Here is a 17155-nt window from a genome sequence, read left to right as displayed (position 1 = left end):
GTTTTTGAAAGTTTTCTTTGTGGATCTCTTTGTAAAAGGCCTGGCTAGGGAAGCAGCTGAGCTTAGGAAGGAGCAAAGCATCCTTTGAGGGTGTGTTTGGTTGCATTTAGTGTATTATTACATTTAGTGCTTTTCAGATTGATTAGATAATTTTAATTTTGACATAATCTGTTTTGTCAGTGATTTTAATGAAATGCTTGACCTCTAAAGGAAGGATGTCAGCTGAGATGGTGCTTATGCAAAAGTGTCAGCTGTAAACAGAGGTGTTGTTATGCTGGCAGAAGTGCACAGTCAACCAAAATGAAAGGTTTAACTTCCTTAAAGGGGTTTCAGGGCCTTCTGTTCATATATGCAATGTCTTAAATCACCTAATAGCAATCAGAAAATTGTTGTGTGACTAGCCTTACAGGGATATTTACTGGCTTTCTGAAAACTAGAGACAGCTGTTCCAAATTGAGTTAAATCTGTTTCTCCTCTGTGCTCTTACAAGCTATCTGTAGTGAGACCAGTCTTTGCACATCACATGAACTGCTGTGTATTAGCAGCAGTGGTTCTGAGGCAGTGATGGAGGCCCAGGAGCCTGTCTGTGTCATGTCCTGCTTTTTTAGTGATTTGGAAGACAGAATTAACTTACGGGAATTTAGACAAATGTCTGCTGCCCTTGCAGGGTGTTTTTACTGCTGTGTAAGGTCACTGGTCACAATAGTGCCAAGGTGGGCTGGCTGAAGGAGAGAGAACTGAGTATGGACCCCTGCTTCTGAAATACTGTAGAGAGGCCCCAAACTCTGATTGCTTGATTTATCCTTTTGCTCAGCCTCTGCTTAAGGTGGGAAAATGAGCAAGAGGTGTAAAGGGCCAGGCCCTTGGAGTTTCTGCTGACTTGAAGCATCAGTGTCTTTTGAATGCGCTTTAAATCCAAATCATAAAGTTTTTATTCTGGGAACTTGACCTGTGATGCCTGATGCCTCTAAGTGAAGTCTTTTCCTCCTTGAAGAACATAAGGCAGGAGGTGCTATGATGGCTGATGAAGTGGGCCAGAAGGGGTCTGTGTTAGGACCTCCCCATTGTAGAAGTGGGGCCCATCAGTGACAATTAGATCTGCACACTCTGGCACTACTGTCACTGTAGGACGCGAAAGAAAGACTCCAAATATTTCAGAAGGCAAAGAGCATAGAAAAAGAAGGCTATTGTTTAATTCTTACTATTTTTTATAAGCTGTTCTGATACAGACTTAACATGATTGGTGAATAGGAACGACACTTTTCTAATTTCATTGGTTAACTAGAGAAACAGCAGAACACTACTTGGAGAGAGATTATTTTGAGAAAGGATAGTTTGCAAAGATTGTTTTGAGAAATTTTTCTCTGGGAAAAAGTTAGCAGCTGCTAGCAGGCTAAAATCTCTCAGACCCAGAAATATCAGGCCCACAATCCACCTGCTCCTGCTGCCCACTGTAGATGTGGTTTGAAGGAGGAGGGTCCAGCAGAGAAGGGACAGTTAGCTGCCACAGTCTCTACCCTTAGGAAAGACATCCAAAAGAAATCTGATGCTTTACAGCTGTAGTTTGGCTATTCCTGTATGTCTTGGTCCATCTGCTATCTTTTGTAGCTGTGACACTTCAGCCACTAGCTGGAATACTCTTACCATGTCTGACACTGCTGTTGATAATCTTAGCATTAGCTTCAAGAAGCACTATTACTTTTATGGGCGCTTTAACTGTTTTGACTGGCACATGTCTGCACTTAAAATCAGCTTTTCCATGTAGTATTGTCTTCCACTGGCCCATACACAATATTTTTCTTTAGGTCTGGAACTGCAGCTGTATAAGACCTCAGCAGCTTTAAACCCTTCTAATATTTGCTTTGTTTCAATGCCATGCAGTTAGGAATTCCTTCTCTTTTGGCTGTCTAATATGGCTTCTTTGTTTTGCTGCCAGCTGGAGGACTGAGGACCACTTTGCAAAAGTATTGCAACCTGCTCCTTGGTTCTGTAGAGACCCTGTGCCCTGGGGCACTTCTGGAACACTGTGTTTTCTAGTGTGTGTTTCTCTGTCCTCTTCCGTCGCACAGCACGGCCTCAGTGAGAATCCCTCTGATGTGATTACCAAAGAGACATTTATGAGCTCAGTTCAGTGCCTACCAGGGGCCCTGTGGATGAGCCATGATCTCAAGCTCTAGTTCAGAATTTAGTTTGATTTTTTTTTAAACAAATCCTGCGGAGACACACGCCAAACACATTGTCCTTGTCCCATCTTACAGTGCACCTTTTTGATGAGCTGTAGGAAATAATGAGCACTTGATCAAGGCTGATGTGAATGACTGCCCCTCTAGCCTTCCTTTTTTCCTTGTCCCAGGATTGCACGTTTTACCACTGGAGCTCTTTAACCTCCAGAGAGGAAGTAGTGAAAAACAATAGGTGGAAAAAATGTCAAGCTTTTTGTAAGTCTTGAGATGAAAAAACTGTCTAAATGGATAGAAGGGCAACTGAACTTGCTCTACTTGACCCCGCTTTGCAGGGGATGGCTGACTATCTCCAGAGGCCCCTTCAGCCTCAACTCTGCTGATTCTGTCAGGTTAACTGCTGCCTCACAGATACTCAATTTTCTGTCATCTCATGAGTGAACTTGTACTGACTCTTGACTGGAAAACTGTAGGTATTCCACTTCTGTGGTTGTTCTGGTTTTGTCTGTCTCTGGGAAGAGAGAATTGTTCTCTCTCAAGATTAGCTGGAAGTCATCTGTATACAGTGGGCTACTGGTGGAGGTTATCACCTGGAATGCAGTTGTCTTCTTTGCTCTTTGAGCCCCGTCCTGCAAGGTAGTCCTCTGTCATTGTTTGGATTCAGAGCAATGATCTTCCATCACTGACATGACACTTTTGAGCCTTGAGTATCCTTACTAAGTTTTAGTTTCTGCACACAAACTTTAATGGTGAAGCTTTATGGTGGGCAGCTGATAAACATCATCATGTTATGGTGAGAGTAAAAATGGCCTGTTGGAAGACGCATAGGTGGTTTAAAGGCAGCTGGATCCTGCTGGGGTAGTCGTTAGAATCAGGTGGGTGTGTGGCATTTATGTAGCTGATAGTGTGGGATAAATAGATCCCTATGATAGATAACACATGTATAAGAAATTGGCTACAGAGCTTGTACGAGGTTAACCAAGAATGACAGCCTGGGGTATGTGTGTTTGTGCCAGGGCACGTTCAGTTGGCAGGATGTGTTTCAGACAAGCTTGGCCATACGGTGTGTGCTGCTGCTACCTACTGTCCTCAGCCTCTGAGAGTGGGTAGAGTCTCACCAGCACCTTGTGGCAGCATTGCAGCAGCTGAATCTTCCAATCTGATGGGCTCATTCTCAATCCTTGTATATAAAAGATGCCAGCTGCGCAGCTTTTAGCAAATGCAGGAGACACCTCAGGGACTTGCTGGTATCACCCAGAGGCTGTTGGCAGTGGGAGAGCCTTAGGATACATCATTACCCTCACCTCTTCTGGCTCTACTGTCATCAGTGTCCCATAGAATGTTTGTGGGGCTCTAGAAGCAAATTCTAAGCAGCCCTGTCTGGGGTCATAGTGAGTGCTGCTGAGAGGCTTGCTTACAGGTCTGACCCTGCCTGTTCAAAGAAGTAGCCCTCCCCAGCTTGTGGCTGCTGGAGTTCTTACTCTCTTCTTTTTCAGGACATTGTTTGAGATGTTAATGTTTCTGTGAGTGTTCTACCTTTTGTTTCTGCATTGGAGGATTGTTAATGAAGTTGGTGGTCAGGGGATGCATGCTCAGGTATTCTGATTGTTAGCAATTTGGCTTAGGGAAATGGGAGCTGTAATACAGTTGCTGGTTTGGAAGTAGGAGTACTGCTGTGAGGAGATTGCAGGTAAGTAACTTTCCCCTTGCAAGACATACCCCAATTCAGAGGAGCCTTAGGATAGCCTGGTGTATGCTCCATGTGCAGTGTGACATGGAGACAGGTCTGTGAGCTGAAAAGGGTTAATACATGTTAAAGGACTGGTGTATGTTGATATGAACAGCTCTAAATTTTAGTCGTATTTTGTAACTTTCTGTTCGTTGTTTTGCATGGTACTTTCAAAACCATAATTTTGGACCTGTATGCCAATTTCCTATGTGTTTAACGAGCTTGCTGTATCATAAAGCTTTTAATCTATTTTTTAAAAAGCTAAAAGCTTCTTAACTTATATTACGATTTCACCATCTTAAAAGTATTTTATAACTACTGCTGTCCTTTGATTTGTTTCCATTTTATTTCTATTATCTTGCAGCATCTTTTATCCAAATTCTTCTTTCTTATAAATCTTGTAAGTAGGAACCAGTAGCTTTTCCTTAATTGCGGTCATGCTTTTCTTTTTCCATAATCCCATATTTTATTTGTAAACTCATTCTCATTGTCTCTTGTAGCTTTTGCACTTTTACTTGAAACAGACGAATAATTTTTTTTGTGTGTGTTTTTGAATGGGGAGAATTGTTGGCAAAAGCAAATTAATCTGCCTGAATCAGTCCCATCTTTTCTGTACTTTAGTCTGTGATCATGTCATGAATTTCAGGACTTTGCACTAACCATGTTTTTTTTACTTAAAGCTTATTTTACAGACCTAGTGTTTGATTTGTATGCATTGTGCATGTAGTGTTTTTTTCCAACTACAGTATATTGCTGGATAGCTTATTTAGGACAAAAAACGGCTCATGGGAAGATGCATAAAGATTTGTACTTATTTTTACTTAACGTCAATGAAAATTATGAGGTAAATGTAGGTTAAATGATAGATTTGAGAACAAAAAATTAGGGGTAGGCACTTGTCATTAAGACATTTCCTTTAAAACAAAACAAAAAAGCACCCTATCTGTAAATTATCAGGTATTCCAACTGCTAAAGTGTTAACATGCCTTTGTTTTTCAAGGCTGACTGTGAACCTGCTTTTCCCCAGTGTCCCAGAGCTGAGACAGAAGTTCTGTTTTGCTGGTAGAAACACACAGGTGTGATTATGTCAGGAGCACACATTGTCTGCTGTTTGCTTTTGTAGTTTATAAAAGTTTTGGAAATTCATCTAGTCTTAGCTAAAAACAAGAACACACTCTTTAAGATGTTAGTAATCCTAGAGGAAAGCTGTCCAAGGAAGAGGGGGAAAATTTGGAAAAAAAAAAAAAAGTCACATTGAGTGCAGTATATATTTTGTTTTGGTAGCTATCTTGGAAGAAAGGGTGGACCCAACAGAGCGAGTGGTCTTGTATCCATACAATGCTGATGTGTGAAAGGGACACCAGAAATCTCTCCATGGAAGACATGGACTGGAGTGGTTTGGACTGGCAGAACTGCCCTGTGGGAAGGGGAGCACAGGGCTGGGCAGAACCAGCTTAGGACCCTCTGAGAGGATTGTGGAGCTTCTTATAGGATCGGGAGCAAGAGATGGCCAGCCCACCATAACTGCTGCCTGGAGGCTCTCTTATTTATTTGGCAGTTTTAGTGATCATGTGAGGAGAGAGGGACCAAATTAGGAGAATGGGATTCCACAACCTTCCCTTTCTCATATGGGGCTTAAAATTTTTTTGATTATTTCTTTAATAAGTATGTTTGTACAACAAAACTGGATCAAAGCTGCTTGGTGTTCAGGGCAGCATGAGATGGGTTGGCCAGCTGGAAATTAAGCACTTCCTTGGAGGTCAATAGTAATAGCGCCACTGAAATGTTTTTGTTTGTTTTTTAAGGAAACGAGGGAAGGTGGCATTTTGTTTTTGTGGGGATAAGAACCAGGTGATACAGATCCTTGCCCTTTCAGGGAGGGTAGGCAGGTAGTATTGGATATAAGCACTCTCTTCCCAGCAAAAAGTTGGGACAGTCTCTAGGATGTGAAGGTCTGAAAGTCAGTTACTGTTATCCTTATGAAGAAAACAAGTTAGGTACACCCACAAATACTTCTAAACAAGTTAGGTACACCACAAATACTTCTACAGTGAACTAATAGCTTCATGTTAACTACTAAATTGGACTTGATCTTTGTGTCCAGGATCCCATGAGCCTATTCTGTATATTATCACGCATAGTGAAACACTGTTTTTTCTCTTCCCAGCTATAGCGACACAGGCTAGTGTGGAGTTCCGCCGGAAAGGATCCCAAATGTCCACAGACACTATGGCTTCCAACCCCATGTTTGATGCAAGTGAATTCCCAGACAACTATGAAGCAGGAAGGGCAGAGGCATGCGGGACACTGTGTAGGATATTTTGTAGCAAGAAGACTGGGGAGGAAATATTGCCAGCTTACCTATCCCGGTATTAACCTATCTTCCAGTTGCTTTATTGGTGTAACTTTATGATGCAGACTAATTCCCAGTGAATAGCATTCACTTGCTGTCCGAACCCTTTGTTGCCAGTTTAAAAACACCTAGCTGGCCTTCAGAGGCTGGAGGTGGGATTTCTAGCTAAGCACAGCACTGTTCTTCTCTCACATTTTCCTGATACTGCTTTTCACTGGGTTTTCTTCAAACTTCAGTTGAAGGAGAGTACCTTAAAGTGCCTCCAGGTGGAAGGAACATTTTCTTTGGTGCTTTCTTGCTTCCTGTATTTTTATTTTTGTTTAGTTTGTCACTGAATATTGTTCAGATGGAAAAAATAAGTGTGCAGGCATAAGATTTTGAACACTTTATTAGACCACAAAGGTTCTTGTGTTGTCAAATATAATTTGATTTGGTTTTTTTGTAGTTGCTTTTTTTTTACCCTCTGACTATTGAAATGCAGTAATATCCCATTATTTGAAACAGTTGTGTTTGAACTACCTCTGTGTTCAGTTTTATATCTGAAAAATGAAGCAGTTTTGCTTGTCATAGTATACCTTTTTCACAAATTTTTGTTATGTAAAATAGCAAATGCTAGAGGCACAGAATCAGTTTTAAATCATTATTCTCTCATACTCTTCAGGTACATTTGTCCCAGATGGCATTAAAACTTCCCAAAAGACTGAACAATTTTATTTCTTGAATGTTGTAGTATTTTTGTATAGATAGTTCATATTTGTCTTTCCCAGTCAGTGGGATTCCTCTGTGTCTGCAAGACTTTTGAAGCAATTAAGAGGGCATACATGTTCTCTAACAAGAAGTTGCAAAAGAAGCTAACTGCTCTAGGATGATGAGCAGCTGGCTTTCTGCCCTTGATTTTTCATTTGAAGTGGCTGTGATGTTATGATTGGTCTTGTTTTCCAAATTGCTGATCAGTGTGTCTTGTCCTGACATCCTGTCCACTTCTTCTCCCAAGATTTCACAGTGTTTTTCTCCTGATGAGGAGTTAAAATCAAGGTCTTGCTCTCACCCTTTTATGGGAAGGGAGTAGTGGAGAGCAGGTGATCTGCTGCTGGTAACCAGCTGGTTGTGCTTACTCAGCTCCCAGTCTGCGTGTTGCAACAAGATTTCAGTGAAACTGCTGCACTGGCTTTTCATATGAAATACCTCTAATGTGTGAGGGTTTATTAAGGCTGGTCAGGTGTGCTTGCCTGTGTTCAAGTAACATAAGGGAAGAATTTTATCAATGTTTCTGAGCTCTGTTTTTGAAATGTACTGTGTTTTATATAGACAAGATCAAATAGTGGCTGCAGAATCATGTGGGGTTCTGATGATTTTATGTGCAAATAATTAAAACTTATCTTTCTTTGTCAGATTTTACATGCTTTTAATTCAGGGTTTGCAGATAGCAGATTTCGTTTGCCACCCAGTTCTTGCCAGTGTTATTCTAAACTCCTCTCCTCTGTTCTGCTGTGACCTGAAAGGCATTGATGTTGTGGTTCCCTACTTCATTTCAGCTTTGGAAACTATTTTACCTGACAGGTAAGTTGCCATTTCCATATAAACATCATCAGAGATGTTGGAAGATGTTTCTTTTGTCATTCCTCTGTAATTTCACCAAAGAAATTCTGCGATGTGAGGCCCACTGTGTGTGTGTTTGATGATAATAGCAATGCTGTGTAAGCTCAAATTTTCAGTTTTATTTAATGCTCTTTTCTTTAAAGCAATAATAGTGCTTATTTTAAATGAAATATGAGTTGTTAGCTGCATACTCATTGATGTAAAAAATTAATAATTTAGGCTGATGAAATTGGAGTAGGTTCTTATCAGAGCTTTATAGATTTCTCAATGTTTTGCTAAGCTAGGCACTTAATAGTAGTCTCTTCGTGCCTTCTTCAATGTATGTGTTATGTCTTGATACCCGACAGCTACATTGCATACTGCAAATTACTTAAGACCACTGGGTGGATGTATATTTAATATTAACTTAGTTGCGTTTGGCTCCAGATTCTTGTGAAAAGTTCATTAACTGTCTGATGCTTTGATTTGCAGGGAACTCTCAAAGTTTAAAATCTATGTAAATCCCACAGAGCTAAGAAGAGCTTCCATTAACATCTTGCTATCTCTGTTGCCTCTCCCTCATCATTTTGGAACAATAAAGTCTGAGGTAGTACATTTATCACTATGTTTTGCATTCTATTTTTCTTTTCCTGGGAGTGGAATTTGGATGGGTTGTGGGTTATATTGGGTGTTTTCTTTAGCACTGGAACTCTTTCAGTGAATGTGAAACAGTAAGACCATATTACAAGGTGCCGATAACAACGTGTGCTGTGGACATTGACTTTTGAAACCCTGCTGACATGATCTTTAATTGATACTGAAATAAGTGTATTTTTTCTTCAGGTTGTCCTGGAAGGGAAATTCAGCAATGATGACAGCTCAGCATATGATAAGCCAGTAACATTCCTGTCGTTGAAGCTGCGGCTTGTGAATATCCTTATAGGAGCTTTGCAAACAGAAACTGATCCCAACAACACTCAAATGATACTAGGTTATTTCAGCTTTTTTATTTATTAACTGTATTATAGAACTGTCTGTCTTAATCTGTCCTGGGATAGTATGGGTTATTAGTGATGTGTTGCTTCACAAGAACGTTTAAATTCCTGGCAAGATGTCATTTGCGTAATCTTCCTCATACCATGAAAACACTTTAAAAAACCTCACATTTTTGTTAATCTCCCCTTTTTTACGTGAACTGGTACTTGAAAAGTAGAGGCAAAAGTAAAGCACATTCTAGCACAGAAAGTCAGTCATAACTAGAAATGGAAATAGGTAAAATCTCATAATTTTAGGAAGGATTCCTGACTAATGGATTTCAAGAGAAAACCTTAGATTTTGATACAGCTAAACCTAAGAAAGCTATTGACATACTGGTGACTGGTGGGCCAACATAGGCAAAATACTGATGACATTTGTTTAGCAGTGTGTAGATTGTCAGAGAAAAGCTTTGGAAAATAGAGTGTGGAGCTGCACTATGCACAGTTTGGCAAACTGTTCTTGGAGGTAGTGAGTGGATTAACATTATGCTGAGTACTCAGGAAGTAGAGGATGAAAACTTGGATAGTGCATAATCTGTCAAGTTAAGTATGTTCTCAGATAAGTACAAATGTAAATGCCTATTATTCTTTCTTGTCCCCCTTATTCTTCTCTCTTTAGAAGTGCTTTTTTCAATGTGATGGTGTTCTTGCCCTTACCACTTTCCTTTTGTTTATTTAAAAAACCATCAGTCTTGTGGTGTGAGAGAGGGGTCTGCCTTGTTCTGAGAGGCAGACAGTTTACCTGGTTCGCAGGAGAGGGCAAGAAAATGATGTGCATAGTTAAGGGAAGGGAAACAAATCAAACTCTGCAAAGACTTGTAGAAAGTTACCTTGCAATAGTTTAGGCAGTTTCTTTTTTCACTAAAGACTAGAGGGGAATAATTTGAAAGAATAATTTGCACCCACTGCTGGTGAAGGGGTGAGGATATCTGTGGTTTCCAAGTGAGACTCTCAGAATGTTGGTGCACCTGAGGTTGTCCCACCTTCCAGTACTATATCTGACACCTCGGGGTGATGCTTTGTTAAATCCCGCTCCTGTGGTCCAATGCCCCTCCACACCTAGTTGGTCTGCAGCCAACTGGGTGGGTGCTCTACCTTAAATGGCTTTTCTGCTGGGAATTATTGTTCCTGTGCTAGTCTCTGCCAGATTACCTGCCCTTGTATTCCTTCTCTTAAGATCCTGTTTCCATATGTGAAGTTATTTCCTACTGGCTTTAGCTGGAGGGGATTCATGAATCTCCAGTTTAGCCAGAAATTCTCACATGTGCCACCAGCTTCTCAACAGAAGCAGGGTTTATTTCAATCTGCTGATAAATGTCTGGCAGTGAGTGGTGCATTTCATAGAACCACAGAGTGGTTTGGGTTGGAAGAGACCTTAACGCTCATGTCATTCCATCCTGCTATTCCACCATGCATTCCACCCCCATTCCCTGGGCAGCGACACCTTCCACTAGCCCAGGTTACTCCAAGCCCTGTCCAGCCTGGCCTTGGACACTTCCAGGGGTCCAGGGGCAGCCCCAGCTTCTTTGTGTCGAGGGCCTTCCCACCTTCACGGGGAAGAATTTCTTCCCGCCAGCCCACCTCACCTTGCCCTCTCTGTGTGAAACCATTCCCCCTTGTCCTGTCATTTCCCTTCATAGACTAAGTTGTGTTTTCCTAAATGTTCATTGATGGATGAGACAGAGGAAGGATGCAGAAAATAAAAACTGAAGCCACCAAATGTGCCAGTGTCAGTCAGTTTCAGGTCCATGTCCTTAGTGCTTCTTCTCTCATCATCTGGAGGCAGTGCTGCCAAGCAGAATACAGGCTGTTCACCCTAGTTTAGCTAAGACACATCAGCAGTTTTGATTTGAGTGAATTTAAACCTTCCTGATGTTGAGGAGAGAACTCTGTCCTGACTAGCTTGGATGCAGTGGGGTTGGTGACCCCTGCAGTTAAGAGCATGAACTTCTTGAATACAATATTTTGGGCACTGATGGAAATTAGAGCATGGGAAGTGACAGGCTGGTGAGAACTTCGGGCAGAGGGAATTTCAGTGTATCCCACCTCAGATTATGAACTCAACTTCTAATGGGATATCCTTAAACATAACTTGAGTTTTTAAATTAGCACAGTCTGGTGTGAGACAAGGAATCACTCCAGCCCTTCTGTGAAGCCAAAATCCTTCCAAACTGAGGAATTACCTATCACAGAACAGGTGGGGCTGGAGGAGGCCTCTGGATATGATTCAGTCTAACTCCCTGCCAAGGCAGAGTCACCAAGAGCAGGTGACACAGGAACCTGTCCAGGTGAGTTTTGAATGTCCTCAGAGAGGGAGACTCCATGACCTCCCTGGGCAGCCTGTTCCAGTGCTCTCCCACCCTACATGGAAGGTTGATTTTCCTCATGTTGAGGTAGAACTTCTTGTATTTTAGTTTACTCCTTGTCCTGTTTCATGGTACCACTAAACAGAGTCTGGCACCATCCTCTGGACACCCACCCTTGAGAAATTGATATGTAATGATGAGATCCCCTCTCAGTCTTTTCTAGACTATGTTCAAAGCATTTTTAGCAGCTGGAAGCATGCTCTGTCTCAACTTTCATCTGCCTCAAAGTGGCTAAGCTCAAAGCAAGTCCTGTGTTTTAATAAGAGATTTTGTAAAACAAGGCTGCAAACCTTCTGTGCTGCTTGGTATTTTTTAGTAGTGAATTCTGCTGTAGTCCATTGTCACCTTCTTCTATCTGATTCTGCAGGTGCAATGTTAAATATTGTTCAAGATTCAGCACTGCTAGAAGCCATTGGCTGTCAGATGGAAATGGTGAGTACTTTTTGTTTAAGAAGTTACTTCTTCAGAAAGAATGCATTCCTCACTTTACCTGCTACTGAATGGGGCTCAGGTAGCATCTCAAAGTTTGATCTCTGTATCTGAGAGCATGGGGAGCTCAGAAATTTTTTCATCTCTCTAAACTGCCTTTCACTTTGCAGAATGGTGGTGAAAACAACCTTTTCAAAAGCCACAGTCGCACTAATAGTGGCATTAGCACTGCAAGTGGTGGCAGCACAGAGCCCACGACGCCCGACAGTGAGCGGCCAGCACAGGCCCTCCTGAGGGATTATGGTAAGGATAGCTCTTTGGAAAACCCTGTCATGGTATGCCAGGTTGATGTTTTTTGGCTTTGCTGTTCTAGTTCTGGCTAAAGCATTAATGTGCCCAGGTGTTGGAAGCCAGGAGGATAGCCTAGCTGTGTGCTGCAAGTCGACACTCACAAGTGCCCTTCCAATGGTTGTCTTAGCCCTACTAAAAGACTCTTAACATTTTCAAAATCAGAATGTAAAAGTTTCTGAAAAAGGTATTTGCAAACTTTGCTTTAACTTAGTTTTTCAAGACACTTAGTTTCTGTCAACAAGAATGGGATATTTGTACACGAAGTGTACATTAATTGCTTCATTCGTTTTGATAGCATTCCAAATGCTCACCTGAACTCTGCAGCACCTTTTCTTAAACCACATTTAAAGAACATTTCAGGGACTCTGGCTTTTATAGAGCAAGTAAGCAGAATGCTTCTGATATGTCATATGTTATAACAATAGAATTTAGTCATTAACTTTAGTTGGCTATGTCTTGTACTGTCCATTTTTGACTCTCTATAGTAAAATCCATGTTCTAAATCTGTGGTAAGCTGTCTGACTGTCAAGATCCTGCAATTTCATTTGCTCTATTGGTCTTCAGTTTAACTGATGCTGGCCAATTAAATGTGAGAACTAATCACCTTTATTGTGTTGTAGCCTAGACTGACAATTCTATCATCACCAACCAGAAGTGTTTGGTGGTGTTTTTTTATCTAGTTCTGTAAATAGCAAGAGGAGGAAGATTATCAGGAAAAGTTTCAGTATATTCTAGGGATTCATGTAAGCATATTAGTGCTTTTCCTACAGGATTTGCTTGTTTGAAATTATCAACGTGCTAGTTTTCTTTACACCAGTTGAATTGCATGTTTAATTTATGTGGGTTTTCATAGGCAAGTGCTTGTGAAAATATTCATTTGTAAGATTTAAAAAATCTTTCAAATATTTGAATTACAGTCTTCATACCATGACATAACTTGAAATATGTTTTTGTAGTATGTTCATTTTATTGGATTTTTAAGACTTCCTGTGTACAGAAGGTAAAGTTGTAAGGAGCTTATGAAAAGAATTTGTGTTTCCACTGGATGCTTCAAACAAGAGAAAATTGAATACAAGATGGTTTATTGTGACTGTTTACCCATAGTAGACTCTTGAATCTGCTCCTGGTGTGACATTGGACATAATTCTTGAGTGTTAAATAAAGTAATTTAAATTTTGGGAAGGATATGCCTTATCTGTCATAGTTCTCATGTCTCTTTAAACTAGTCATCGAGCAGTTTTTTATTTCTGAGATTAATTTGCCTACTTCAGTTTTAACAAGTACAGATAATATTTGTTTTGTTGTAGTATTTTGAAGTGAGAGCAACTGATATTTTAAACATTTTCTATTATTAATTTTGAGTTAAAGGTTCAAGGAAACAGAAGGTTAAAAATAATTTTTTCTCTAGCACTGATTCTTTCATTATCTATGTCTATTGAACTAGTGCATCTTCTGATAAACATTAGGTGTCGAAAGAATGGTTAACTTCTGACACAGATATCTGAAATTACATGTGCTCTGTAGTTCCTCAGTCCAGCTACTAACATTTAATATACATTACCGATGCCTATATTTTCCAGAGACTGAAAGACATAACGTGACAGACAATTTAAGTACATTAGCAAAACCTGAAGGTGGCTGTTCTGCTGCTAAAAAAATGCAGCAGAGCTTTGGGATTATTCAAAATGTCTTAAAAAAATTAAATTGAGCTAGCTGGTCTGAATGGATCTGTATAATGCCTGGAGAGTACATGAGAGAGTTAACCTGTGCAAAAGGTATAAACCAGTTTGGAGATGGTTAGAGTTTTTGTGTCTGTGTTGCGACTGCTTTGCCTTGTGCCTATGCTTTGCTTTTTGTCACTAATGCTTAGTTATTTTCCCTCCCTGTGGTGTGTGGTTTTGGGGTTATATCCTAGCTCTTCATACAGATACAGCTGCTGGATTGCTGATCCGCAGCATTCACCTGGTAACCCAAAGGCTCAACTCCCAGTGGAGGCAGGACATGAGTATCTCTCTGGCTGCCCTGGAACTGCTCTCTGGACTGGCAAAGGTGAGATATGTAGCTTGGTGTGTTTTGGCCCCTTCTCACAGGGTGCTTGTAGTCCTGCCTGGATGAAAGTCATGCCACAGAACAGATTTCTGTGGCTGAGTTTGTCAGCAACTATTCTGTTTGGAAATGAAAAAGAAACTGCACTGCTGTTGTAGGTAATTTTCTCCCAGTGTAAACGCACTGTGGCTCAAAGGACACGTGGCCTGGGAATGTCTTTTAGCTGAAACTTCTATTGTATCACTTTTCCCCTTTCTTCTCATCTTGGAAATAGTTTTTAGAGCTTTACAAAATGTAGTGTGTTGCTAATACACAGTATTAATATGAAGTGTTGCCTTTTTCAAAGCTTTATCTGCACACAGTTCTTCAATGAACACAAATTAAAACTAAAGCTACTAGGTGGGGGAGAAGGGTTGAAATGCACAATGCTCCTTTCTGCCTGAGAACTCTTGTGTCCAGACTAGACTTCATGGCCTATGTTAAGCAAAAATCCAGTGTACTTAGAGGAGCCATGATAACCAGGTGTGACGATTCAGCATTTCCTGTCATAATCCCTCAGGAACTCAACAGATCTCCTTTAATGTGTAACTCAGGCAGTTTTTAGAGCATTAAATGAACACTAAGCCGTATTGGACTGGGCGTTTGTTCACTATTGCAGTAGCATGAACTGAAAAATGTATTTAAAAATGTTCTGAAATGAATTAATGTGTATTATTGAATCTTATAGAGCACCATACAGAACCAGGGCTTTCTGTAGCTTATGTAATTAAGCCAGGGTCTTCTTGGTTTGGTTTGGTTTTTTTTCTTGCAGGGTTATGGGAATGTGGAAATATCTCTACAGATGTATCCCCAGGTTAATGCTAAATATTGTAGTCTTTGTATAACTTTCATGCAGCTGAAGTTAATTCTTGCCCTGGAATATCTTTCCCCTTTACAACAAAGTGGGGAAAAAAAGAGATCACTTTTTCCTGCACAACCACAGTGGGGACTTGTTCTGCTTGTATCTTCGGAGGTGACATATCCCAAAGCCTTTCTCAGGTAGAGGCTGCCCTATCTTGTTTCTGTTCAGCACTAGGTTATTAGTGGGACTTAGAAAAGTTAAAAATCTTGTTTCCTGCAAGAATGCTGGTTCACAAACCTGCCTTTCAAAAGATTGTCTTGAGGGGGGACTCTGCTGTAGATCTTGAGCTTCTGAAGGATGTTCTAGCTAAGTCCTGGGGCTCTGAATTGTCACTCCCATTTGTGGAGTACAGCTGCCAGACTTCAGTCCTGGCACCAGCAAGTCCATCCACCTTCCTTCATGGTCAGTTGCTACAGAGTAGAAAAATCCATCTATTCCTTTGCTGAGTCACAAGTTGTGAATAAGAGAGAAGAAAAGAGAAATTCAGTTCTTCAGCCTTACAGTGCAGATCCTCATAGTTCATTGTGCTGTTTCCTGACCACCTCATCTGGAGCCTTGCTCTCTGCAGCCCTGAGCTGGGAAAGAAGCAGAGGGAGGTATTTGCAGTGAGTTTTGGGGAAGAGGTTATGGGGTTTTTTTCAGTCTGCTTGTCCAAGGATGGATTTTTTGTTCCTTTTACCAGTGGTGAAAGTTAGTGTCCTGAGAATATGTCTGGGGCAAAGTTACTTGAGCAGAATGAAGCCCTATGGAAGGGAGACTTGCCAGTGAATGGGTTCTTGGAGATACAGAATGGGTTGCTAGAGTTGAAGAAGAGGCATTTGTGGAAAAAGAATAAATTGAATGCTACAAATTAAGCTTGCATTGTTTCTTACCAAGCCACACTGGTACCACCCCTGCTCTTTGAAACCAAGCCATGCAATGTGGTCACACTTCAGTGCAGCTTTTCTTTACTTTTTGTTTCAATATCCATCACTGTTAAATAATTCTTCCCATAATTTTAAGCTGTAATCCAAAAAGAGCTCAGCTGTTTATTGCTGTTTCTTAAAACTGTATTAGAATATTTTGAAAAACTATTTTTTCTCTCGAAGATTTTTGTGGAGGAATTCTTACCCTCTTGCCCTTGTTGATGCAGGTGAAGGTGGTGGTTGATCCCTTGGATCGGAAGCGCGCGATCAGCTCTGTGTGCAGCTACATTGTCTACCAATGCAGTCGCCCAGCCCCGCTGCACTCCCGGGACCTGCACTCCATGATTGTGGCAGCTTTCCAGTGCCTCTGTGTCTGGCTCACGGAGCACCCCGACATGCTGGATGAGAAGGTCAGATCCTCCAGTGGATAAATTTTGAGTGCTGCATCTGAAATGCCTTCTGTGCCCAAACTGTCTGTTCTCGATACTTTAAAATAGTGTGGTTTGCTTAGCTTTCTTAAGAATTTCAAAAATTGTTTCTATGCAAAATACTTCTGAACTTTAATTCCTGGTCTTTATTCTCCAATACAGTGCTTGGCAAACAATTACGTTAGCAATGTCTCAATCTTTCTTCTTTCTTTGTGAAACTAGAAGAAAAGAAAAGAAAAGAAACCTGGAAAAAACCAAAAGAGAAATACAGAATGAATGGGGTACCCATAGCTACCTGCTGCAGATAGCCATGACTCTCCTCATTTCTCAGCTCTTACCTGACTAAAGCATTTTCTAGGCTAAACAGAATTCCTTTGATGCTAATATTTTGATAATCAGAGTTTGTTTCACTGATTTTTGTAGAAACTGAGCAAAGCATAGCTCAATATAAGTTGGAATTTACTTGGGAAGCTTGAGAAGAGCAGGAAATGGGAAACATGTTTTCAGTTGCCTTCTGCCCTGCTGCTTTAGAAAAAATGAAAAATTTGGAATGCACGTTTTCATTAGTTAGTCTCTTTCAGAGCTGACTCTAGTGATCTTTCTGTATTTTTATAGGTAATAGATATGTATGTATTATGTAATATTTTGTTATCTTTTTAGATAGAACATTACATATCTTTATATTTTGTCTATTCTGTAACATATATAATTTTTTATTTTTTTTTAAAAAAGAAGATTGAAAACCCACAAGCAGAACTTTAAATGAAGATGCTTTCTGCATGTGCCTTGGAGTACTGGCGTGGCAGTAGGTGACTGCAATAGGATAGGTTCCCTGGATATGGCACAGGTTGT

General features: G+C 40.6%; 1 protein-coding gene across 2 annotated transcripts in view; it reads left to right on the top strand.

Moving 5' to 3' along the window:
- RALGAPB (Ral GTPase activating protein non-catalytic subunit beta) overlaps nucleotides 1-17155 on the top strand; it is a 60922-nt gene that overhangs the window by 21720 nt on the left and 22047 nt on the right. The window contains exons 10-17 of one of the 2 annotated variants that reach the window (XM_083873267.1): nucleotides 6077-6278; nucleotides 7655-7822; nucleotides 8333-8447; nucleotides 8684-8831; nucleotides 11611-11675; nucleotides 11843-11975; nucleotides 13951-14072; nucleotides 16103-16285. In XM_083873267.1, coding sequence (XP_083729393.1) covers nucleotides 6077-6278; nucleotides 7655-7822; nucleotides 8333-8447; nucleotides 8684-8831; nucleotides 11611-11675; nucleotides 11843-11975; nucleotides 13951-14072; nucleotides 16103-16285 — 1136 coding nt within the window. Of the gene's footprint in view, nucleotides 1-6076; nucleotides 6279-7654; nucleotides 7823-8332; nucleotides 8448-8683; nucleotides 8832-11610; nucleotides 11676-11842; nucleotides 11976-13938; nucleotides 14073-16102; nucleotides 16286-17155 lie in introns of both variants that reach the window. The other variant, XM_083873266.1, reaches the window with a different exon arrangement.

This window comes from Zosterops lateralis (assembly GCF_965231275.1).
Source record: "Zosterops lateralis genome assembly, chromosome: 16".
Lineage (NCBI taxonomy): Eukaryota > Metazoa > Chordata > Aves > Passeriformes > Zosteropidae > Zosterops > Zosterops lateralis.
The sequence above is the reverse complement of the archived record's forward strand: the minus strand, read 5'-3'. Positions and strand labels throughout refer to the sequence as shown.